Source organism: Macaca mulatta, chromosome 1, assembly GCF_049350105.2.
Source record: "Macaca mulatta isolate MMU2019108-1 chromosome 1, T2T-MMU8v2.0, whole genome shotgun sequence".
NCBI classification, from domain to species: Eukaryota; Metazoa; Chordata; class Mammalia; order Primates; family Cercopithecidae; genus Macaca; species Macaca mulatta.
The window spans coordinates 177968314-177994954 of record NC_133406.1 but is presented as its reverse complement, the minus strand read 5'-3'; the positions used below and the strand labels follow the sequence as shown (position 1 = coordinate 177994954).

General features: G+C 37.7%; 1 protein-coding gene across 14 annotated transcripts in view; it reads right to left on the bottom strand.

Annotated features, from left to right (window-relative positions):
* The window catches only part of DOCK7 (dedicator of cytokinesis 7), a 227342-nt gene that overhangs the window by 191966 nt on the left and 8735 nt on the right, over positions 1 to 26641 (bottom strand). For all 14 annotated transcript variants that reach the window (XR_013401315.1, XR_013401316.1, XM_015141107.3 and 11 more), the window contains exons 2-4: positions 12287 to 12392; positions 2976 to 3151; positions 2716 to 2784 (exon numbers count right to left, since the gene is read on the bottom strand). Coding sequence is in view for 12 of the 14 variants with exons in the window: in XM_015141107.3 (XP_014996593.3) it covers positions 2716 to 2784; positions 2976 to 3151; positions 12287 to 12392 (351 nt within the window). In the remaining 2 variants the exon portion in view is untranslated. The remainder of the gene's footprint in view (positions 1 to 2715; positions 2785 to 2975; positions 3152 to 12286; positions 12393 to 26641) is intronic.

Here is a 26641-nt window from a genome sequence, read left to right as displayed (position 1 = left end):
ATCACCTTATCAGTAAGGCTTCCTCTGATTAATTATATAAAACAGAAGGTCGAGCATGGTGGCTCACACCTGTAATCCCAACACTCAGGGAGGCTGAGGTAAGAGGATGGCTTGAGGCCAGGAATTCAAGGTAACAATGAGGTACAACTGTCCCGCTGCACTCTAGCCAAGGCAACAGAGAGAGACCTTGTCCCAAGTAAATAACTAAATAGAAACCAAAATAAATAATAAAATAAAAATATTTGTTCCTCTTCTTGGCCCTCTCTATCTACTTCACCCTACCTTTTTCTCCACTTGACTCACCTAGATCTTATCTAGTCTATATTTACCTGTGTTGGTTTATTGTCTATCGACAATCTCATTTCCCACTAGAATATAAACTCCATGAGGGTAGAAAGTTGGTTTTGTTCACTGCTGTATCATCAGTCTTTAGTATAGTGCCTGGTACATGTAAGACTCTCAATAAACACTTACTGAATAAGCAAATAAATGAAGTACTTTTGTGTCCCTTTATCATTCTGTGCTGAATCGTGGAAGAATTTTGTGGCTTCATCTTATAGCTACTTCACTTTTCAGCCACATCCACACCACCATTATGTCCATCTGCTGAGTTTGTAATATTTTTTCACTAATCAAAATTTTAATTTCCAAAGATAACTAATTGATTTTTATGTGGTTAAAATATCCTTTCACATTTCTCATGTACATTATTCTCATGTATTTAAGAGTATTATTTACACTTATAGGTCTTAAGCTGTATTCTATTAACTATTTCCTAAATTATTAGTTCTTTTATTTGTAGTTGGATAATTCTCTTTCAAGTGTATTGGTTTGCATCAAATTCTTGGCAATTTCAAGTTCTATCTTAATTTTTTAATTTGTATCCCCCACATCTGTCTTAAACTACTGTACCTGCTTATTCCAGCCCATATCCAGTGGCTGTGGGGAAAGGGCAGATCACGCCACCAAGCAAAGTCTGCCAGTACCTAGTCTTCTGGGTATGAGCATTCCTTCTTCCTCCAAGACATGCTCACCCTGGGTACTATCCTATTAGCCTAAGCCTCCACAACTACGGATCCAAAAAAAAGGCAGATATCTCTGTTGTCACTGAGCACACATTGTGGAAGAGGTTTCAAAGTGACCACATATCCAATATTTAGCAAGTCTCCCTTTCCATTGCCTGCATTCACTGGTTCTGAGCTTAAAGCACTACTGAAGCTTTTGCATGTATCTTCTCCTTAGATTATTCTGTACTATGGTTTTCTCTTACATTCCAATCATACCTATCTTCTTTGTTTCAGAGATACCTCATAACTTCTAGTTCACCAAAAGTACTCCCTTTGGTCTTCCACTTACCAGCGCATATAATGTATAACATCTAGAATAATTGAAAAAAATAAGAGCTTTAGAATCTGATGCCCCTACGTTCTAATCCTGACTACCCTATTTTTTGGTTTGTGGGATCTCAGAGAAGTTACTTAACTACTCTGAGCCTGAGATACCTTATCTGTTAAAATCTTAAGAGATGAGTGCAAAGTGCCCAATAAAATGCACAGCACCCAGTAAACCCATAAATGTTAATTCTCTTATCCTCTTGCCTAAACCAAGGTTAATATTCCTATGCTTAGAATTAAGTAGCAGATTTCCATGATTCTGAGGTCAATATATTTTACAACTAACCTTTTTATTAAGATTTCTGATTATAGGTTTCTAACATATACGCACAGAGGTAAAGACTTTTTAATTATCTGACAGAGGAACAGTATTCTTCAGTAATGTCTAAAAGCTGGCTATCGTAATACTTATCAAAATTGTAAGTTCATAAAAACAGCTCTTCTGTATAAAGGGCAGCAGACTGTGCTTTTATTAGGTCACACTGAAACTAAAAAGCATGTCAGCATTATCCTCCAGAGTGATATTTAGCACAATGTAAAGTCTAGTGAAATAAGACAGCCATGAGGGCAAAACAATAAGCAATGGATATATCACTTTTGCTAGTGCTGTTTTGCACAGATTATTTCATTTGAGAAAACTATAATGCCGTATCAGAATTCTCCACTACCTCAATCACATCTCCTTCAGAAAAATAAAATAAGGTTAAGAAGATTCAGCATGAAGACCCTTCTCCATTATGCAAATTAGCAAATGATTATTGTGTAAATCAGTTTTAATATACTTCTTAATCTGACTTGTTATTGCACAGTTTATCAGGAAAATAAATTTTGGCTAGAACAAAACATTATTTTTTACAAATATTTACCTGATTGGATATAGAGGTCAAAGACCTATAAATATTAGAAACAGCAGAGACCTTTCAAATAGCTTGGTCTATAAAACTGCCTGTTAATGTTAACTTAGCCATTTAAGTTTCACTAAACTGGATTCTTTTTGAGAAATACAAATTATTCACCAATATCTACCCAACATTTCCTAAAAGAATTAGACTACAAAATTATCATATATTATTAGCTCTTAATGATTTATAATAATACAGAAATACTATTTTTCCATGAATTATATTTTACAAAGAAAGTAAGTAAAAGTAATTGCAGAACTCCTAAGGAGTAAATATCTATACACAAAGGTTCTTCTTTTGTTTCTTCAGCTATTTCGTTTAAATAAATTTTCAGGTCTCTTAATCATTATGAATCTGCCTTAATCCGTTTAGAAATCTTACTCAGTATTCGTAAATGTTGTAATAAACATATAACTTACTTTCTGATGACAATTGCCCAGTCTTCTGTATAACTTCTTATACAGTCTCTAACATGTGGATCCATTTCACTATTTTAAAAAGGAAAATACATTTGTAATTCAGACAGGACAGCACTGATGTTCATTAATTTGGTTGCTATAATTGCTGTTCGCATAACAGGAAATGATGATGCTACAAGAAAATAGGCTCTAAATAAAATAATGGAAAGTAGCCTTTCTATAGTTACTCTAAAGCCAAAAACAGGTCAATGTCTCCTTACCTTTCTTCAGGTACAGCTGAAACAAGAGTTCTGCAGTCCCGAGGACTATAAACAACTTCAATATCATCTGGAGGAAATTCAATCAAATCCCGTAAAGGCCCAGAATCCACAGCCAAAGGATGAGTAATGAGGTAATCTTCCAAATCCACTGGATCTACTGCTTCAGTAAGGGGCACCTTTGTAAAAAGGTGGGATAAGAGATGGGTAGAAAATAGGAGATGAAGTAATTTTAAAACTTAAGGCAAATAACTTATTATTTTTTAAAATAAAAGCTTTTAATCTAGTTCTTTCTAAAATTTTAACAGATATTCAACCAGACGCACTAAAGAAAACACAAAGTGTTACCCTTCTTGCACTCCTCGATGTTTTGGGTCATACTCTCTTTAACGTCCTTGCTGACACTTTGCCCAGAACTCTCACATAAAAACACTAGTAAGAATTAACAGTTTTATTCTACTTTATAGTTTACAAAGTACTCACTGGAAGGATTATTTTTGCTTTTTTATATCTTTGGATATTAAAAAAAGTAAGTTGCTCCATTTCTAAACAGTGCTCTGACTTTATTTCTTGTTTTTGTTTAGTATCCTAGTAAAAACATATAATCAGACTGGGGTAGGCTAAAAAATTTCCCTCCAAAAATTCTCCACATCCTAACACATGGGCCCTGTACACGTTACCTTACATGGAAAAATAAAAGTCTTTGCAGATGTAATTAAGGTTCTTAAAATGGGGGTATTATGCTGGATTTTCCAGGTGCTTTCTAAATGCAATCACATATATCCTCATGAGAAGACAGAGGGAGATTTAGGCTATACACAGAGAGAAAAAAAGTTGTATAAATATGAAAAAGAAAGAGATTTGAATATTCTGGCCTCAAAGAATGCCAAAGCCATCAGAATTTGGAAGAGACAAGGAACTGATACTCCACTAGAACATCTGAAGAAAGCACAGCCCTGCTAAAACCTTATTTTAGTCCAGTGATACTGATTTCAGACTTTTGGCTTCTAGCACTGTGAGAGAATAAATTTCTTTCATTTTAAGCCACCCAGTTTGTAGCACTTTGTTACAGTAGCCATAGGAAAGAATACACAGGCCCTATAAAAACTACCCAGTAATAATAATAAAAGACTGGTAGCATTCTTCAGCCAAGTTTTTAACAAGATACTTTTTAATAAAATATCATACTTCTTATCTAGTTTGAAAAAGAAAAAAATATTCAGACAAACCTATAAAGGATATATAACACATATGCAGTTATAGACCAATGAAAATAAGAACATGTTATTTCTCAGGATATTCATCTGGAATAAAAACACTGAAACCTGCCTCTGCGCAGGTGTACATTATTAAACAGAAGGTGCTTTAATCTATGCTTCTTTGGACTGAACTTTTTTTTTTTGAGATGGGCTCTTCCTCTGTCATTCAGGCTGGAGTGCAATGGTGCAATTTCAACTCACTGCATGCAACCTTTGCTTCCTGGGCTCAAGGGATTCTCCCACCTCAGCCTCCCAAGTAGCTGGGATTATAGGCGTGAGCCACCATGCCTGGCTAATTTTTGTGTTTTTTTTGTTTTTGTAGAGACAGGGTCTCGCCATGTTGCCCAGGCTAATCTTGGAACTCCTGAGCTCAAGCAATCTGCCTCCCTCGGCCTCCCAAAGCACTGGGATTATAGCGTGAGCCACGGCGCCCAGCCTAGACTTAACATTTTAAAGATATTGAGTAAAATAATAAATAACACATCTTAAACACTCAAAAGATAGCAGTTATTTATCATTATCAGTATATGCTATCTCATTTAAACCTCCCCCAAACCCTGTAAGCTAGATATAATTACTATTTCAGTTCTACAAATAAGGGCATTTGTGCTCAAAAAAGTTAACAACCAACTGAAAATAAAATAGCCACAAAATGGTAGAGCAGAAATTTGAAACTGGGTTTTCGACCTCTAAAATTTTTTCTACGATTTTAAGCATTCTACCTCACCTATCCTATTAAGTACAAATTATACTATGATGTTCTTAACAAAGAAAAAGAAAGCAATCCAACAGGAAAAGAGAAATCTTCTTGAACCATTGTTATTAGAACTGGGTACCCACATTTAAAAAATGAACCCCAATCTCTGTATCACAACATATATAAAAATTAAACTGAGATGGATCACAGACACAAACATACATGCTTAAAACTATAAAGCTACTTCAAGAAAATATAGCAGGATGTCCTTACAATTTGGGAATAGGCCAAGTTTTCTTAGACATGAAAAAAGAATAATAAAAGAAAAATTGGATTCATTAAAAGACACTGTTAAGAAAATGATTAACAAGCCACACTAAAAGAAAGAACTTACAAAACATATTTGATAAAGGACTAGTACTTAGAATATATGAACAAGTCCTACATCTCAATAATTTTTTTTAAAGTCACACCCTCAAATAAATGGGAAAAAATAAAGCACACAAAAAACTGCTCAAACATCAAAAGTCACTAAAGGAAACTTTCCCTTCTGGAAAGACGAAGTAGAAGTACTTTTCTCTATTCTTTCCACTAAGTACAACAGCCTAGATACTACATAGAAAACAAACCTAAGAAGACTCTGAAAGGTATAGAGAAAACGGCTGGCCGGCAGGGACATCAGAACCCAGGGAATGGCACAACAGTGAGTTACTTCAACATTTCTTTTTGCCTTATACATTCCAGACTTAGAACTAGAAAAGCCCACAACCCAGAAAACAACAAGAAGCACTAGAGGTAGTGGGACTGGGTTGCGGTGAGCCTGTTTTCCCCAGCCAAAAGATCAAGAAAGAAGCAACCTAACAAAACAAAAAACATTTAGACTTTAACTGCTCAAAGGCCAAGTGGGGAACTATATTTCTACCCTCACCAAGCTGTAACAAGGCATCCCAACTCTCCCCACCAGGGTAGTATCAGAGAAGTACAAGTAGGGTGTTGGGATTTTTATATCTACTGAGCAATAATTAATCTCTGACTCTCATCGTGTCAGTAGAGGCCACTAAGGAAATCTGGACATCAACTTCTATGAAGCAGCAACATGGCTCCTCTTTCCTTTATCACTTGGGCACTGTCAGAGAAGGTCTAGTGGAGAGTAAGTACTTTCACCAATGCCCAGTGTAACAAGGCCACACACCCTTGGATGTCAGTAGAGGCCATGTGAGGAACAGTAAGGAGCACTACTACCCTTCCCAGCTAAGTAGTGTGAGCTGTGGTCCAGCAGAAGTGGGGACTCTCCCTCCTGCTCGACAATAAGTAACAAGGAATCCTTCCCCTCCTTGTATACCAAAAGAAGACAAGTAAGAAATCTGAACTTCTACTCTGTCTGTCCAAAACAAGATAGCATCCACCTATAACTAGAGCAATATCAAAGAAAGCCAGCTAAAATATGTTTAAATAAGACCTAGAAATTCACAACATAAGACCCAAAAGGTACAAGTTCCAATCAAAAATCTCTCATCATACTAAGAACAAGGAAAATCTTAACTCTAATTAAAAAGACAACCTGTAGATGTCAATACCAAGATAAGTGATCTTGGCATTATATGACAAAGATTTTAAGGCAAACATCAGAAAAATAATTCAACAGCAATTGTAAATCCTCTTAAAATAAATGAAAAACCAGAAACTCTCTGTAAAGAAACAAAATCTCGGCAAAGAAGCAGAAGATACAAAGAACTAAATGGAAATTTTGTAACTGAAAAACACACTGACCAAAATTTAAAATTTAATAGATAAATTTAATAGTAGAAAAGAGGGGATAGAGGAGGTAAAAATCGGTTACCTTGAAGAAAAAAAAATCGAAACTATCCAATCTGAACAGCATTAAAAGAAAAACAGACTAGGCCGGGCGCGGTGGCTCAAGCCTGTAATCCCAGCACTTTGGGAGGCCGAGACGGGCGGATCACGAGGTCAGGAGTTCGAGACCATCCTGGCTAACACGGTGAAACCCCGTCTCTACTAAAAAATACAAAAAACTAGCCGGGCGAGGTGGTGGGCGCCTGTAGTCCCGGCTACTCGGGAGGCTGAGGCAGGAGAATGGCGTAAAAACCCGGGAGGCGGAGCTTGCAGTGAGCTGAGATCCAGCCACTGCACTCCAGCCTGGGTGACAGAGCAAGACTCCGTCTCAAAAAAAAAAAAAAAAAAAAAGAAAAACAGACTGAAAAATCAAAACAAAACAAAAACAAAAATAGAAAGCATCTTCAGGGACAAACTACACTAGAATATCCAATACTGGCACCACCAGAGTCCTAGAAAGTGAGGAAAAAGAAGACGGGGCTGAAACATATCTGAAAAAACAATGGCTAAAAACTTCTAAATTTCATAAAAAGACATAAGCCTACAGACACAAGAAGCTAAGCAAACTTTAAACAGGATAAACCCAGAGAAATATGTACCATGACACAGCAACCAAATGTAGATTTAAAAAAAGAAAAAGAAAGGCCAGGTGCAGTGGCTAACGCCTGTAATCCAAGGACTTTGGGAGGCAGAGGCGGGCGGATCACGTGAGGTCAGGAGTTCAAGACCAGCCTGGCAAACAGGGTGAAACCCCATCTCTACTAAAAATATAAAAATTAGCCAGGCATGGTAGCAGGCGCCTGTAATCCCAGCTACTCGGCCTGTAATCCCAGCTACTCGGTAGGCTGCGGCATGAGAATCGCTTGAATCTGCCTCCAGGAGGCAGACGTTGCAGTGAGCCAAGATTGCACCACTGCACTCTAGCCTGGGGGACATAGCGAGACTCAGTCTCCAAAATAAAATAAAATAAAACAAAATCCTGAAAGCAGTGAGGAGAAAATGACACCTTACCTCTAGGAGGAAAAGAATTCAACTTACAAATTTCTCATAAAAAATCATGACAGTCAAAAAGTGGCACAACATTTTTCAAGTGCTGTAAGAAAATAACTGACTACCTGGAATTTTAGATCCTGCAAATATCCTTGAAGAATGAAGGGGAAGGCCGGGCACAGTAGCTCATGGCTATAATCCCAGCACTTTGGGAGGCCAAGGCAGGTGGATCGCCTAAGCTCAGGAGTTCAAGGCCAGCCTAGGAAACATGGCAAAACCTCAACTATACCAAAAATATACAAAAAATTAGCCAGGCATGGTGGCATGCACCTGTGGTCCCAGCTACTCCGACGGCTGAAGTGGGAGAATTACGCCTGGGAGGCAGAGGTTGCACTAAGCTGAGATTGCATCACCCACACTGGGTGACAGAGTGACACCCCTGTCTCAAAAGAAAAAAAAAAAAGAATGAAGGGGAAATCAAGACATACTCTGATAAAGAAAAACTAAGAGACTCTGTCACCAGCAGATCTATTCTAAAAGAATGGCTAAAAGAAATTCCTTAAACCAAAAGGAAATAATAAAAGGTATCTGGAAATATTAGGAAGGAAAAACAAATACAGCACGAGCAAAAAATATAGGTAAATACAATAGACTTTCCTTTTACTCTTTTCTAAATTGTCCAATATGATTCTAAGTGTATATAGAGAAAATGTTTAAGACAATTATGTATAGGAGACAGTAAAGGGATGTAAAAATAGGTAACGTTTCTATACTTTACTCAAACTGGTAATATATGAACACCAATACTGTGATAAGTCACGTATATAACACAATACCTTGTACAGCCACTAAAAAGCTATATAAAGAGATACTCTCAACAACACTATAAATCAAAATGGAATCCTAAAAAACATTTAGGTAACCCTGGAGAAGTAGAAAAAAGAAAACAGAGAGATGAAAAACAGAATAAACAAAAAATAAAATGGTAGATTTAAACCCTAACAGAGTAACAACATTCAATTATAAATTTATACATTATATTATAAACATAAATGTAAAAGTAAGAGACTAGCAGAATGGACTTAAAAATATGACCTAACAATGTGGTATCTACAAATAACTCACTTCAAATAACACAACATAGGTAGGTTGAAAATAGAAGTATGGAAAAAGATATACCAGGTGACCATTACTCAAAAGAAAGCAGGAGTGGCTAAGTTAATAAGGGAAAGTGCAGACTTCAGAGTAAACAACAGTACCAAATAGAGAGTGACATTACCTTGATTATAAAAGGAATGATCCAAGAGGACATAGCAATCTTAAATGTGTATGTACTATATAACAGAGTTATACTCTGTGTATGTACTAAATAACAGAGCTATAAAGTAGGTATAGCAAAAACTGATTGAACTGAAAGAATAAATAAGACATATCACAATTATACTTGCAGAAATCAAGAGATCACTTTTTTGCAGATTCTAGAAAATCAACAAGGATATAGTATAATTCAAAAGCACCCTCAACCAATAGATCTAACTGACATTTATAGAACACTCCACCCGATGACAACAGAATATACATTCATTACAAAGGTCCCAAAAGTATACACCAAGACAGACCATATTCTGACCCATAAAACAAACTTCAACAAATTTAAAAGAACTGAAATCAGACAGAATGTGTTCTCTGACAATAATAGAATCAAACTAGAAAGTGGCAACAGAAAGATAACAGGAAAATCTCCAAACACTTAGAAATTAAACATACTTCTAAATAATCCATAAGTTACAAAAGTCTGAAAAATGAAATGAAAAAAATACACTGAACGAAATGAAAATACAACATAAAATTTGCAGATAGGGAAATGTAAACCAAAAATATAAGTGAGATACCACTTCGTACCCATTAGAATGGCTATTATTTTTTAAATGGTTAATAACAAGTGTGGACAACAATATGGAGAAATTGAACCCTTGTGCATTGATGGTGGAAATGTAAAATGATACAGTTGCTAAGAAAAACAGATTGGTGGTTCCTCAAAAAGCATACAATAAACACAGAATTACTCTATCATCTAGCAATTCCAGTTCTAGGTATACACCCAAAAGAACTGAAAATAGTGACTCAAAAAGATAATTGTACTCTCATGTTCATAGCAGTTATTCACAATAGCCAAAAGTTTGGAAACGACCCCAATGTCCATCAAAATTAATGAATAAATAAAATGTGACATATACATACAATGGAATACTATTAAGCCTTAAAAAGGAATTAAATCAGCCAGGGATAGCAGCTCACGTCTATAATCCCAACATTTTGGGAGGCCGAAAAGGAGGATCACTTGAGCCCAGGAGTTCAAGACCAGCCTAGGCAACATAGTGAGACCCCGTCTCTACAAAAAATACAAAAATTAGCGAGGCATGATGGCATGCGCCTGTAGTCCCAACTACTTAGAAGGCTGATATGGGAGGATCACTTGAGCCTGGAAGGTCAAGGCTGCAGTGAGCTATGATGGTACTACTGTACTCAGCCTGGATGATAAAGCAAGAATCTGTCTGGAAAAAAAAAAAAAAAAAAAAAAGATACAGGCTACAACCTGAATAAACCTTTAAAACATTCTGGTAAGTAAGTAAAATAAGCTAGACACGAAAGGGCAAATATTGTATGATTCCACTTACATCAGGTACACAGAAGAGGCAAATTCATAAAGGCAGGAAAGATAATATATTATCAGGAGTTGGGAAGGGGGGGAAATGGGAAGTTGTTTAATGGGTACAGGGTTTCAGTTTGGGATAATGAAAAAGTTCTGGAGATAAACAGTGGTGATGGTTGTACAACACAGTAAATGTACTTAATGCCAGTGAATTGTATAAATAAAACTGGTTAGAATGGTAAATTTTATGTTATGTATATTTTACCACTATATCTATTATGTATATAAGTATAGTATGTAAGTATATATTACACATACATAAAATTTTTTTAAAATTCAATTTTTTTTTCTCATTCAGCGCTTTTTGCCCAGATATTATTTCTAGGGCAGTATACAGCTCTGAATTTAAAATGTCACAAATAAGTACTCAGTGAAAACAACAACAAAACCTGGGAAGTCGCTACATATGTCTAATTCAATGAGTTCATGGATTCTAGGTCCTGGTGATGTGGAAGGACAATTGGAGTCAGGGTACCATAACAAGAAGGCCATAAAGATAAGAGGTGGTGATCAGAGATGGGAAGCATAAAACTAAGATTACACATGGGTTATAGTTATTCATAATGACAAAAATCTAAGGTCTGATTATAGAAATTTTGAGTAGTTAAGGTGTAATTCAGGATGCAAAATAGTATCACTGGAAGAGAGGCATTCAAGACACCAAGAGCATTTTGGAAGGATTATCTCCATGTGCATTGAAATCAGCAAGAAATCCATATATTCTAAAATTTCTCCAATTAGCATGTTACTGTAATTAAAAGTAAACTTAATGTTTTCAAATTTTAGTACAACAAACGTTATAAACATATCATTACAAGTCGATCAAACTGTTATTTCCCAGTTTGTTCAATAACAGGTACCCTTTCACAGCTAAATGGAAAATGCTAATCTATAACTCCACCCTATCATGCTTATTTGCTTTTTTAGTTTTCCAGAGCATTTTGTAAAAATGACCTCTAATTTTAAGACAAATACAGGTATGTTTTTAATTCATATTTCTAACATAATAAATATTATTAGTTTTTATCAAAACTGAATTTCCTCATGCCAGCTTCTTTAATAAGAGAACATTTATGTCTCTGACACAGCACTGGGCTTACAGTAATAATTCAATAAATATAAATTCATTTATCTTAAAGGCAACAGATAATTCTACAAACCCATATAATTATTTACTTTGGTGCTTGTTTCTAGAACAGATTCCTAAATTTTCACATAATGAATCACCTTCTGTCTTTAAAAGTTCTAAGGCTGGATGCGGTGGCTCATACCTGTAATCTCAGCAATTTGGGAGGCCGAGGAGAGCGGATCACAAGGTCAGGAGTTCGAGCCAGCCTGGCCAATATGGTAAAACCCCATCTCTACTAAAAACACAAAAATTAGCTGGGCATGGTGGCACATGCCTGTAGTCCCAGCTACATGGAAAGCTAAGGCAGGAGAATCACTGGAACCCAGGAGGTGGAGGTTGCAATGAGCCGAGAACGCGCCATTGTACTCCAGCCTGGGCGACAAAAGCGAGACTCGGTCTCAAAAATAGAAGGGAAAAAAAAAAGTTATAAATGTAAAATTCCAGGATTGATTAAATCCTGAATATAAAGTTTCAGAGTTGGCTAGGAAACTAGCAATTCTATGACACCCCATAACATCCTCTCCCAACACAGATTTCAACAAAATGAGGTAACAACAAGTAAGGTTATGAGATTAATGATGGAACCCAATTAGTTCTTATCTTTCCACTATTTTTTCATGGCCTAGTCAATCATACACCAATGACATACTATATTTTGAACACGTTACTTACTGTGGTGTGATGGGATATATTGCCAACAATATTAAGGTTTTTGAGCAGTTGGGGAGAACCACTATATTGTCCGGAGATCTGCTTCCTAACTTCAGCTGCCACCGTTCTATAATGAAGAAAGCAAAAACATACACATTATTAAAAAAAAAAAAAAAGCTAAACTAGTTTAAAATGGAGGGAAGCTAAATACATTAAAGATTCATTTAAAGAAAAACAAAATGTCAGCATAACAATAAGGATATAAATTCATAAAATAATTTAGGAAATACTTTTCTAGCTTATAATTACATTAGAACATTTTATGTTGTAGGGTACTAGAGTGACAGACAACCTATATGAGGCTTTTTTATATGGGCATTATAGGGAACACACTTTGGCCTACAATAGAGCTGGAACTATAGAGGCAGCTCTATAGTTGGGAGCTATAAAAAGATGTGTATATTAAAATGTATATGCTTTAAAGTATATAAGGTGTACATTAAAATGTATATTATATTAAAATGTATATACTTTAAAGTACAAGAATTAGGAATAAAAAACTCTGGAGTGTTTTCAAGTTAATGATTTAATTCAGAGCCCTGACCATCTTGGTTCCCATTAGAGTTTCCAACTGAGTTTCAAGATAATCTCATTTTCCTAAAAGTATTCAGATTTAGGATATAATCTTTTCTCCTATTTCTTCTCTTCAATTCCTCCTTCCTTCTTTCATATTCAATCATTTCACACACATTTACTGAGCATTGTTATGAGCCAACTACACAATTAGAAATATTTACACAAAAATAAGAGTTATCATTCTTTAGGGCTTAAGATACTGAGTTAGTGCAACCTTTTTTAAGTAGGTGACTTGAGGTACTTTATATAATATTTGTGTTTTAAAAGGCTAACTTCCTATTCATAATTGCCAAACCTTGGAAGCATCAAGCTATCCTTCAATGGGTGACTGGATAAACAAACTGTGTTACATCTATACAATGAAATATTATTCCGTGATAAAAAGAAACGAGTTATCAAGCCATGAAAGACACAGAGGAACCTTAAAAGAATATTGCTAAGTGAAAGAAGCCAATCTGTATGACTCCAACTATATTTTATTCTGAAAAAGGCAACCTATGGAAGACAGTAAAAAGACCAGTGGTTGTCAGGGGCTGGAGTGGGGACAAGAAAGGAGGAATGTGTAAGTAGAAATAGGGTGATACGGTTTAATTGTGATCCCAACCCAAATCTTATCTTGAATTGTAGCTCCCATAATTCCCATGTGTTGTGGGAGGGACCCTGTGAGAGAAAACTGAAAGATGGAGGCAGTTTCCCCCATACTGTCTCCTGGTAGTGAAGAAGTCTCACCAGATCTGATGGTTTTATAAGGGGTTTCTCATTCTCTCTTGCCAGCCACCATGTAAGATGTCCCTCTGCTCCTCCTTCCTCTTCTGCTATGATTGTGAGGCCCCCCCAGCCATGTGGAACTATGAGTCCATTAAACCTCTTTCCTTTATGAATTACCCAGTCTTGGATGTATCTTTATTAGCAGCATGAGCAAAAAACTCACACATAGGATGTTTCGGACAATGAAACTATTCTGTATGATATGGTAATGGTAGATATAAGTCATTATATATTTGTCAAAATTCATTGAATGTACAACACAGTGAACCCTACTTAATCTATGGATTTTAGTTAGTAACAATGTGCATCAATATTGGCTCATCAGTTATAACAAATGTACCACACCAATGCAAGATGCTAACTGAAGAAATTTGGGAGATAAGGGAGGATGTATAAGAACTTTCCATACTTTCCATCCATTTTTCTGTAAACCGAAAACTGCTCCCTCCCAAAAAAAGTCTACTAGTTTAAAAAAAAAAAAAACAAGTCAATGACAAGGGAGGAAGACAACAGCACCAAAGCACCAAGAAAACAATTAGAGGTTAGAGCTGAAATCTGGAGACAGAATGAAATCTTGGAGAGGGAGAATAGATTCAGGAGAGGGCAAAGGGCGAATTATGTAATCCTTTATGTGAAAAGACAGGAACATTCGCTGCAGTTTAGGACTCCATTAGGGCTTTTACTTATTTATTTGAGACAGAGTCTCACTATTGCCCATGCTGGAGTGCAGTGGCGCGATCTCGGCTCGCCAAAACCTCCGCCTTCCAGGTTCAAGCTATTCTCCTGCCTCAGCCTCCCAAAGTGCTAGGATTACAGGCATGAGCCACCGTGCCTAGCCTCATTAGGGATTTTAATGAAGCCTATATAATGTGAGTATTCATTATTATGTTTAGCTTGAAGTCCTTACACATCCTGATCCTCTCATCGAAGCTGAGATATGTAAAAGCCTTTAAAAAGACACAAAACAGGCCAGGCGCGGTGGCTCATGCCTGTAATCCCAGCACTTTAGGGCGGATCACGAGGTCAGGAGATCCAGACCATCCCGGCTAACACAGTGAAACCCCGTCTCTACTAAAAATACAAAAAAATTAGCCGGGCGTGGTGGCGGGCGCCTTTAGTCCCAGCTACTTCGGAGGCTGAGGAAAGAGAATGGCGCGAATCCGGGGGGCGGAGCTTGCAGTGAGCCGAGACCGCGCCACTGCACTCCAGCCTGGGAGAGCACACAGACTCCATCTCGGAAAAGACAAAAAAAAAAAGAGGCCGGGCGCGGTGGCTCAAGCCTGTAATCCCAGCACTCTGGGAGGCCGAGACGGGCGGATCACAAGGTCAGGAGATCGAGACCATCCTGGCTAATACGGTGAAACCCCGTCCCTACTAAAAAATGCAAAAAAACTAGCCGGGCGGGTTGGCGGGCGCCTGTAGTCCCAGCTACTCGGGAGGCTGAGGTAGGAGAATGGCGTAAACCTGGGAGGCGGAGCTTGCAGTGAGCTGAGATCCGGCCACTGCACCCCAGCCTGGGCGACAGAGCAAGACTCCGTCTCAAAAAAAAAAAAAAAAAAAAAAGAACACAAAATACATATTCTACTGGCCGGGCGCGGTGGCTCACACCTGTAATCCCAGCACTTTAGGAGGCTGAGGCCGGCGGATTACGAGGTCAAGAGATCGGGACCATTATGACCAACATGGTGAAATTCTACTAAAAATAGTAGAAATTTTAGTCTCTAGTAAAAATAGAAAAATTAGCCAGGCTTGATGGTGCGCTGGCTGTAGTCCCAGCTACTCCGGAGGCTGAGGCAGGAGAATCGCTTGAATCCGGGGGCTGAGGTTGCGGTGAGCCGAGATCGCGTCAAGCCCAGATCGCGTCGAGCCCAGACTGCGCCACTGCACTCCAGCCTGGTGACACAGCGAGACTCCGTCTCAAAAAAAAAAAAAAAAAAAAAAAAGGGCACAATATAAACATTCTACCTACCTCACTGCTACTCACCTCACTCTACCAATCTCAGCACTAGCTCAGTGTTTCTGGGGCTAAATCATGAGTAAACTGAATAGTAAACTGCTGTATTTCATCAAATTCAAGATATCACTGGCGAGGCGCGGTGGCTCACGCCTTTGTAATCCCAGCACTTTAGGAGGCCGAGGCCGGCGGATCACGAGGTCATGAGATCGGGACCATCCTAGCTAACATGGTGAAATCCCCTCTCTACTAAAAATACAAAAAAAAAAAAATTAGCCGGGCATGGTGGCAGGCGCCTGTAGTCCCAGCTACTCAGGAGGCTGAGGCAGGAGAATGGTGTGAACCTGGGAGGCAGAGCTTGCAGTGAGCCCAGACTGCACCACCGCACTCCAGCCTGGGCCACAGAGTAAGACTCCATCGCAAAAAATTTTTTTAAAAATCACTAATTGTTAAGAAGAGACATTACTCCATGTACAGCTAATAAATAAAAACCTTGCCAATTAACCATTACACCATCAGTAAATTGAAGATTTCAGATGTTAAAATGTGAAATATAAAATAATGAAACATAGTTACTTCAAGAGGCAATCTTTTGTTTAATAACAGACATAAAAACTATAATCCTCATATTACAAATATCTTTCTACATGACATTAATTTCCCCAAAAAAGAAAATCTATTAATTTGAAAATAAGCTGTGATAATGCAACAAGAACCATTTCCAAACTGAGCTATAGTAGCCATAAAACATGTGCAACCCAGACAAGGGATGTATTTACAACTGAGACCTTCCACAAAGATTTCATAAATCTTCCCAAATAAAAAAACTTTATCTCTTAACCATATCATCATCCAAAGTATGCAAGAAAGAAATGTAATGAATAAATATAAGCCCTGATACCAGTTAAAATCCTTTATCAGAGGTTACTTTTTCCAATCAGATTTTTTCTTACTCCTAGTGATAGCTCAGAAAGAAAAACAAGGTAGTCTTTTTTCCTTCCAATAAACCATTAATATTTACTGCAAAGTAGAACGAATAGGTCAAAAATTCCGTAGTTACTTATGCCCTTAAATTATAATATGAAAAAACCTTCTATCCCTCCCAAGAAAACATGATCCAGTATTTGACCTATTTATCTCTTTATCCACTCTCTCCATTCCTACAAGCTACATATGTTAACACACATTACAGTTTTCACAAAAGAAAGCATCCACTCAGGCCATTCATTATATGATGCTGGAAATAACCAGCAAAAGAGCCACATTCCAAAAGAAAATTACGTTGCATTTAAGCTTTCTTCTAACCCAATCCTACTTTCAGACACACTATTCTAGCCATGATTTCCAGAATGAACCAAGGGTGATAAGGCCAATCTGGGCCTGCCTCTCTCTAGACATTCTTTATGGGACCAGAAGTAAAGCCTGAGTAAAAATGAAAGAGAAGAGTTCATACTAAACTCATGAGAAAGTTTAATTGAGCTACTCCTATAAAGTCACACACACACACACACACACACACACACACAAATAGCTGCAATGTACTAAGTCTAATAATAAGATCTCTTGGAACTGGCACTATTCGTATCTCAGATAGAAGTCAGGGAAGAAATGAAGCGTAAAGGATATATCAGGGACAAAGAAAAAAAGGACTAGCTAAAAATCCCCAAAAGAAAAGGAAGAGAGCAGCTGACACTGCAGTAGTGTAACTAAGTTCAAAACTGGTGAATGATGGGTTGTACCAGAGTTCTAACACTGTGTGTGAGTTCGAATTAACAATAAAGAAAACAAGTGAAACCCCATCTCTACTAAAAATACAAAAATTAGCTGGGCATGGTGCTGCATGCCTACAGTTCCAGCTACTTGGGAGGCTGAGACAGGAGAATTGCTTGAACCTGGGAGGTGGAGGTTGCAGTGAGCCTAGATCACGCGATTGCACTCCAGCCTGGGTGACACAGCGAGACTCCGTTTCAAAAATAAATAAATAGCCTGGGCGCAGTGGCTCACGCCTGTTATCCCAGCACTTTAGGAGGTCGAGGCGGGTGGATCACCTGAGGTAGGGAGTTTGAGACCAGCCTGACCAACGTGGAGAAACCCTGTCTTTGTAAAAACACAAAACTGGCCAGGTGTGGTGGCACATACCTATAATCCCAGCTACTAGGGAGGCTGAGGCAGGAGAATCCCTTGAACCTGGGAGGCAGAGGTTGCAATGAGCCGAGATCGTGCCATTGCACTCCAGCCTGGGCAACAAGAGTGAAACTCTGTCTCAAAATAAACAAACAAACAAATAAATAAATAGGCCTGGTGCAGTGGCTCACGCCTGTAATCCCAACACTTTGGGAGGCCGAGGCAGGCAAATCGCCTGAGGTCAGGAGTTCGTGACCAGTCTGGCCAACATGGTGAAACCCCGTCTCTACTAAAAATACAAAAAAATTAGCCAGAGGTGATGGTGGGCACCTGTAATCCCAGCTACTCGGGAGGCTGAGGCTGGGGAATTGCTTGAACCAGGGAGCTGGAGGTTGCAGTGAGCCCAGTGAGCCGAGATTGCACCACTACACTCCAGCCTGGGCAGCAGAGCGAGACTCCGTCTCTAAATAAATAAATAAATAAATAGAAAGAAAACAATAGACTAAAGAAAAACAACATTGTACCACCTACTAAGTATTTGTGCCAAAAAATGTTTAACGTGAATTGAATCAAACCTTTACATCTAACTTACAGTTTACGAGAAATACAGAGAACAGTATAACAATACTATTGCAAGGAAGCCATCAGACAAAAATTAGAAGGCAGGTCATGCTATGTGCCAAAATCTCTTATGGGTCAATGTGGTGGATAAATTAAAAAGTAAAGGCAGTGGGCTAAGTTTTAGTGTAAAAAAGACTTAAGACTAAAAGACAAGGTCTATTTAAGAGGGTGGAAAAACAGACTTATGAGCTATAACCAAATGCAACATATGGTTACTACTGGATCCTGATTTGAACAAACCAGCTATAAAAGATATTTTGGGGGATGAGAAATTTGAACACGGGCAAGGTTACACATAAGAGTTAATAGGGTTTTTTAAAATGTTTTTACTGTGTGGAAAGCAGCATACAGTAAAATGTCCTTATATCAATATTTTAGAGATGCAAATGATGTTTGTAATTTAGCTTAAAAGTCTTCAGTTGGAGGCTTCAGCAGTGGCTCATGTCTGTAATTCCAGCACTTTGGGAGGTCCAGGCAGGAGCATTGATTGAGCCCAGGAATTCGAGACCAGCCTGGGCAACATGGCAAAACTCTGTCTCTACTAAAAATACAAAAAATTAGCCAGGAGTCGTAGTGTGTACCTGTAGTCCTAGCTACTTGGGAAGCTGAGGCGGGGAGGACTAGCTACTTGGCAGGCTGAGGCGGGAGGATAGCTTGAGCCCAGGAGGTCAAGGTTACAGTAAGCCTTAATCATACTACTGCACTCCAGCCTGGGCAATAAAGTGAGACCTTGCCTCAAAAAAAAAAAAAAAGGCTTCAGTTATTATTATTCTGCCTTAGTAGGGAAAACTAACAAATCAAATATGAAGTAAGATGGGGCAAATAAACTTCAAGCGGTATGCATATCACATCCTCCCTAAAGTGCTGCCTGATTCTTTCTGTTCCATACAATTGAGTGTCCAAATCTGTTTGGACACTCCTCCCTACGCTTTCAAAGCACCCTGTGCTTATCTGCATACATTCAAAGAAAAGGAGCTTCCAGGAGACAAATTCAGACAGGCAGCGACTAGCCACTGACTGCTTTCTATTGTTGAGTAAGAACCTTGCCTTGCTAATTGAGTTTGATTTCAGTAGTGGGAAAGCCCAACGTTTGTAAGCACTCTCTTTGAGAGAAGCATGTAAGCTGAGAAGGTTTCTATGGAACAGTACTCATACAACCCATAAGTATAAAAGTATGGTGGGGGGAAAAAGAGAACAGTGAAGTATCAAGAATTTGGCTTCTCAGGTCTGACACACTACATCTTCAGAAGCACCTCTGCAGCCTCCTTGAGGAATAGACAAGAAAACTTCACCTCTGATGGGGGTACTCTATGCGGTCTCTTACTTGGTATAAATGTCCCAAAACAGGTTCGTTTCTGCCATTAAAGAAATTACAGGATTTCAAACTCTAGTGGCATTTTTCTACCTCATCGTGATAACCAAACAATACCAAAGTCACAGCAACTATCAAATTGTTTTCAAATCTGTTTACCTATCTCCTTACAAGGAATTAAGCAATTAAAAGTCAAAACTTCATCTTATATCTGTAGCACATACAAAGTGCTTACCCAATGTTTACAGAGCTAAAGTGAAAAACACAGGAATAGAAAGGAAAAATTCACAATTCTTTCCCCAGAAAAGTAATTGAGTAAGAATGCTTGAATGGAACAACTTACGAGACCTCCTTCAGGGCAGGGACCATATCTTATTAATCCTAATATCCTCAAAGTCTAAGACAATGGGGAGAGAGAGAGAAATGGAGAAACAGATAAAAGAATTCAGAGAGAGGAAAAAAAGAGAGATAGGGAATAAGAATGAACTTGGAGACTACCTAGCACTTTCAAAACACCTTTTAGAGTAAACCAATTCATAAGTGATGTTGGTTTCTAATTGATTAAAAGGGAAGAAAAAAGTAAGCCTTTTTATCTATTATTGTCAAATAGAAAAATATTTGCAGGGAAAAAGAAGTCTCAATCTAGTTGAGATCATTATTATCATCTTTGTAATCTGGTAAAGTAAAAAAAACTACTACCAAAACACAATACTCTCCTATTCTGTATGAAACTTTTTTAAAAATATTTTTTAACAGGATATATAATTTGTTTGCTTATCTCAAAATAGTGTCTAATGTGTCTTTAGCATATCTGCAAAGGGCTGGTTAAAGAATTACTTTCAAGCTCTACTATTACATAAAGTTACTATGAGAAGCAGAGGAAATAAGATTTTCCAAAACTAAGACAAAAAAAAAAACAAAAAACTGATACAAGAAATCTTTTAAATAAATAAATAAATGGCATTACAAAATGCAAACTTAGGAAGAAAAATTTCAAACTCCACAAAGAGGTGAAGGTCCATCTCTCTGCCATCTCCAATTCCCAATCCCCAGTCTTATTCCCCAGATGTAACTAGTTAATATTTTCTTGGTATCCTTCAAAAAACAGATGTGTATCTATCATTATATATGTAAGAAATTCTTATTTTTCAATATCCACACATGACATCATACAATAATCATTTCTTGATACCTTACATTATACAATATATATTAGAAATCTTTGATATTGGCACATAAAACTAATAAAACTAGCAACATTTGTCAGGCACTTACAATGTGTCACATACTGTGCAAAGTGTTACTTTTGTTATACCTCAATCTTTAGAAAACCCTATGAAGTAGGTACTCTATTCGAATATTGAAATTTCAAGAGTTTCACATAACTGATAAGGAATAGAGCCAAGATTTGAACATAAAGACCTCATTCTGAACTACTAATCTCCTTTTTATCTGCTACAAAGTCCCTGGTATGTATAAACAAACATATTCAACCAGTCTCCACTGGTGGACATTTAAACTATTTCTGGTTTTTCCAAAAATTATCACTAGAATGTAAGTTCTGTGAGGCAGAGATTTTTGTCTGAATCAAGAATTATGGGTGATTTTTGAGGGCTTTCTGTATTTCCAAATTCTCTGCAGCAACATTATTTTATAATTAAACAACAGATATTTTTAGATACATTACAAAAATAACTTGCCCAAGTCTATGAGAGGGAGAGGCAGGGTTTGCATTCAGATTCATAAAGTTCCTAAAGCTTTCCATGGAAACAGGTTTCCAAAGATAAAATAATTCTTGCTATAGTTCATATTAATGATTTCTCTATTTTCCAAAACCCAGCCTTTCACAGGTCAGTTAAAGATATCCAGTGAAAATGTCTGGTGTATATACTAACATAGTAACAGGAACACTAGAATGACTACCACCATTGTTATGATCTGTTTCCTATCCTTCATGTATGGCTAAATAAAACACCAATCTAAGCCACTGTCTTCGTGTCATTTTTAAGTTAGCCTGTGTTAAAATGTTTAGGAACACAGAAGACTGGACCATAGTAACCACTAAAGGCTCAAGAAAACTAAAACATACAGGTTAACATGTGAAACAAACAAATAAAAAGAAACAGTCCTTCTACATAATACACTTAACATTTAAAATATACCTCCTTTTCTGGAGGGGAAGAGGATTAAAAAAGATGTCAGGTGTCTCATATATCCCATTTGACACTATTTTGGGGATAACATTACTCAAAATTATTTTCACATTAGAAAGCACTGTTTCTTTTGTTTTGTTTTGTTTCTGAGACAGAGTCTCGCTCCGTCACCGAGGCTGGGGTGCAGTGGCGCGGCCTCGGCTCGCTGCAAGCTCCACATCCCGGGTTCACACCATTCTCCTGCCTCGGCCTCCTGAGTAGCTAGGACTACAGGCGCCAACCACCATGCCCAGCTAATTTTTTGTATTTTTAGTAGAGACGGGTTTTCACCGTGTTAGCCAGGATGGTCTCGGTCTCCTGACCTTGTGATTCACCCGCCTCGGTCTCCCAAAGTGCTAGGATTACAGGCGTGAGCCACCGTGCCCAGCCTAGAAAGCACTGTATTAAGGAGAATTTGGATGGCTCTATCACTGTGATCAACAGCATTTCAATATAAATCTCAGTTTCATCAACTAAAAAGCTGGTGATAATGCTGTTCTCTATTTCATGGAGCATATTACATTATAACTACATAAAGAAAAGAATTCAAAAATTTAGCATTTGTAAATATTAACACTGACCTGAAATTGGCAATTAAAAACAGAGGGAAAAGAAAAGTATCTACTGCAAAAAGTCAATCCTCCTAAAAGGATATAAATTTATCTTAAATTCCACCCTACTTCATAAAAATAAACCCAGAGCTGCCTTACCCATAAACATACAAAATTATATCCTGGTGTGAAGTGTATATAATTAGTTGCTAAATCGTGTTTATTCTAACTTCTAAACATTTCTCAAATCCTTGTCCCCACCTTTCCTTTTTTACAACATCTGCCTACAAATAACATCATATTTAACGGTGAAAGTCTGAATGCTTTTCTCTTTAGAGCAAAAGAAAGCCAAGTATGTCTGTCTGCTCTCACCACTTCTACTCAACCTTGTACTGGAAGAGGGAGGGAGGGAAGGAGGGAGAGAGGAAGGAAAAAGGAAGGAAGGAAGGAAGGGAGGGAGGGAGGGATTAAAGGCATTTAGATTGGAAAGGAAGAAATAAAACTGTCTTTACTCACAGAAAAAAATTATCCTGTATACAGAAAATTCTCAGGAACCCACAAAAAACTACTAGAAATACCAAACGAGTTCAGCAAGGTCTAAGGATACAAGTTTAATATCCAAAAATCAACTGTATCTCTATATACTAGCAATGAACAAACCAAAAATATTTAATTCCATTCAAAAGATCAAAAATAATAAAATATTTAGAAATAAATTTAACAAAAGAAGTACAAGACCTGTACACTGAAAACTTCAAGACACTGAAGAGAGAAATTAAGTAAGATCTAAATAAATAGACCCCCCACCCCATTTTCATGGATTGGAAGACTCAATATTGTTCAGATGGCAACTCTCCCAAACTGATCAACAGATTCAATGCAATTTCTATCAAAATCCCAACAAGACTTAGCAGAAACTGGCATACTTTATATGGATATTGATCCTAAAATGTATATGAAAATGCAAAAAATCCAGAACAGACAAAACAATTTTGAAAAAAGTAAAAAATTGGAGGACTCACACTTACAAATTTCAAATTTTACTTTAAAGCCTTGGTAACCAGAACAGCACAGTACTGGTATAAGGACAGACATACAGATCAACGAAACAGAACTAAGTATCAGGAAATGAACTCTTACATTTATGGTCAACTGATTTTTTCTGATAATGGTGCCAAGGCAATTCAATTGGACAAAAGTATTCTTTTCAACAGAGTGTTGCAACAATTGAACATCCACACACTAAAGACAAATTTAGACCTTTATCTCAAACCATGCACAAAAACTAATGCAAAATGGAACATAAACCTTAATATAAGAACTAACACTATAAAATTTTTAGCAGAAAATAGAAAAAAAATTCATGACAATGGATTAGGCAAAAAATCTTAGCTACTACACCAAAATCCTGATGCATAAAAGAAGAAAAACTGATGAACTGAACTTTATCAAAATTGAAAACCTTTGTGCTTCAAACATCACCTAAAAAATGAAAGGACAAGCCAAACAAGGAGACAATATTATATATCTAAAGAAGGACTTTTACCCAGAACACATAAAGAACTCCTACAACTCAAAAACAAGATAAACAATCCCACTGAAAAATAAGTAAGATGCCAGGCATGGTGGTGCATGCGTGTAATCCTAGCACTTTGGGAGGCTGAGGGGGGAGGATCACTTGAGCCCAAGAGTTCAAGACCAGCCTGGGCAACATAGAGTCTGACCCTACAAAAGATACAAAAACTTAGCCAGATGTGGTGGCGTGGGCCTGTAGTCCCAGCTACTCAGGAGGTTGAGCTGGGAGGATGGCTTGAGCCCAGGAGTTCAAAGCAGCAGTGAGCTATAACGCACCACTGAACTATAGCCTTGGTAACAGAGCAAGACCCTGTCTCAATCAATCAATCAATACAAATGAGTAAGAGATCCGAATAGGTATTTCACCAGAGCAGATATGTGAGTGGCTAATAAGCACATAAAAAAGGTCACTTTAGTCAGCCAGGCGCGGTAGCCCACGCCGGTAATCCCAGCACTTTGGGAGGCTGAGGCGGGCAGATCACAAGGTCAGGAGATCGAGACCGTCCTGGCTAACATGGTGAAACTCCTCTCTACTAAAAATACAAAAAAAACAAATTAGCCAGGCATGGTGGCGGGTGCCTAGTTCCAGCTACTCGGGAGGCTGAGGCAGGAGAATGGCGTGAACCCGGGAGGCAGAGCTTGCAATAAGCCGAGATTGCACCACTGCACTCCAGCCTGGGTGACAGTGCAAGACTCCATCTCAAAAAAAAAAAAAAAAAAAGTCACTAGTCATTAGGAAAACACAAATCCAAATCACAATGAAATATCACTTCACACTCACCAGAATGTCTAGAATCAAAGAGGACAATAACAAGTGTTAGCAAGCATGTAGAGAAATTAGAACCCTCATAACCCTCATACATTGCTAATAGGAATGTAAAATGGCAGTCATTGTGGAACAGGTTCGCAGATCCTCAAAAAGCTAAACACAAAATTATACTCTGACCTAGCAATTCCACTCCTAGATAGGTATATACCCACAAGAATTGAAAACAAGCCTTCAAACAAAAGCTTGTATTCCTATTGGCACTATTCACAAAAGCCAAAAGGTAGAAAAAACAACCTAAATGTCCATCAACTGATGAATGGATAAACAAAATGTGCTACATACAATGGAGTATTATTCAGTCATAAAAGGAGTGAAGTACTGATACATGCTACAACACAGATGAACCATAAAAACATTACGCTAAATGAAAGCCACCAGACATAAAAGGCCATATATTGCATGATTCTCTTTATGTGAAATCTTCATAAAAAGCAAATTGAGAGATCGATACAAAAAAGATTTGTTGTGCCTAGGGCTTGGGGTCAAAATAGGGAATGACCGCAAACTGGCACAAGGAATTTTTGGGGTGATGGAAACGTTCTAAAACTAGATTTTGGATGACGGTTTCACATCTGTAAATTTACTAAAAATCATTTAATTGTACACTCAAAATGAATGAATTTTATGATACGTAAAGTATACCTCGATAAAGCTGGTTTTTGTTTTGTTTTGTGTTTCTAAGGATCTGGGTATGGCTGGAACTGCTCTGCAAAGATAAGTGGAAGAAACTGTTTATTTGTAAGAGAAAGAATGATGATGGCAGAAAAAGGAGAGCTGAATGTAGTCACTAAGAAAATTTTGCATCCTGCGACTCCGTGCCATGATCCTGTATCATTAGCAATTATGAAAATTATTAAATGGTTGATATGAATGAAGGAGTTAGTTCGGTTTTCTGGTGTCACAGGGCAAACCAGAAACAGCCCATGATGATGCAAGCATACAGATGCAGAAGGAAAAAATGAGAACGACAGAAGTCAAAAAGAAAAACCAGGAAGACATCCTTGGGAGGGCTCTGAGTTGGTACTCAGATCTGAGCTAAACTTTAAAAAGTTAAGGGACAGGGAAGCCACAGCTAGCTAGCATCAGATTACACTGGTTTTCTTTGAATTTCTTTGTATTTCATCAGTTCCATCTAAATTGCAGATAGGATAGCTGTCTATAGTACCACATATTTAAGTAATTATACTGATGTGGAACCACTTAAAGTGACTAATTTTAAAGAACATCAGTTGTTTTGCTATCACCAGTACTCTTATCCTCATTCTTTAGGTTAGAAACCCTTCCTTGGTAAGGAACTAATTCTGTAAGATTTGGGTGGGGCTAACACATCTTTCCCCCAAGCCATAGAGAAGGGCATGTGACCCACAGTAGTCAGACTCTCCTATCCCCCTAAACATAGTAATTGGTTCAAGGAAGGACATGTGACCCAACCCACACCAATAATTTAGTCCTTGGATCTTTTCTGCCAGAACTAAACTGGTAGGATTTGAGCCTGGGGCTGTCAAATATCATAGTGGCCATTTTGTGGAAAACCTATCCAAGACATGAAGATAAGTGGCTGCTGACATCATCTGTATCCCTGGACCCAACACACTCGGTTACATGAGTCAACACTGTGTGTCTGTGCAAAATAATCTGATCTGTCACTTGTAACCCCTGCAGTTAAGTCTGAAGAAATTGAATTGACTGAAATGAAGAAGAAAAGCCCCAAATAAAGCATCAATTCTTTTTTTTTTTTTTTTTTTTTTTGAGACGGAGTCTTGCTTTGTCACCCAGGCTGGAGTGCAGTGGCGCGATCTCAGCTCACTGTAAGC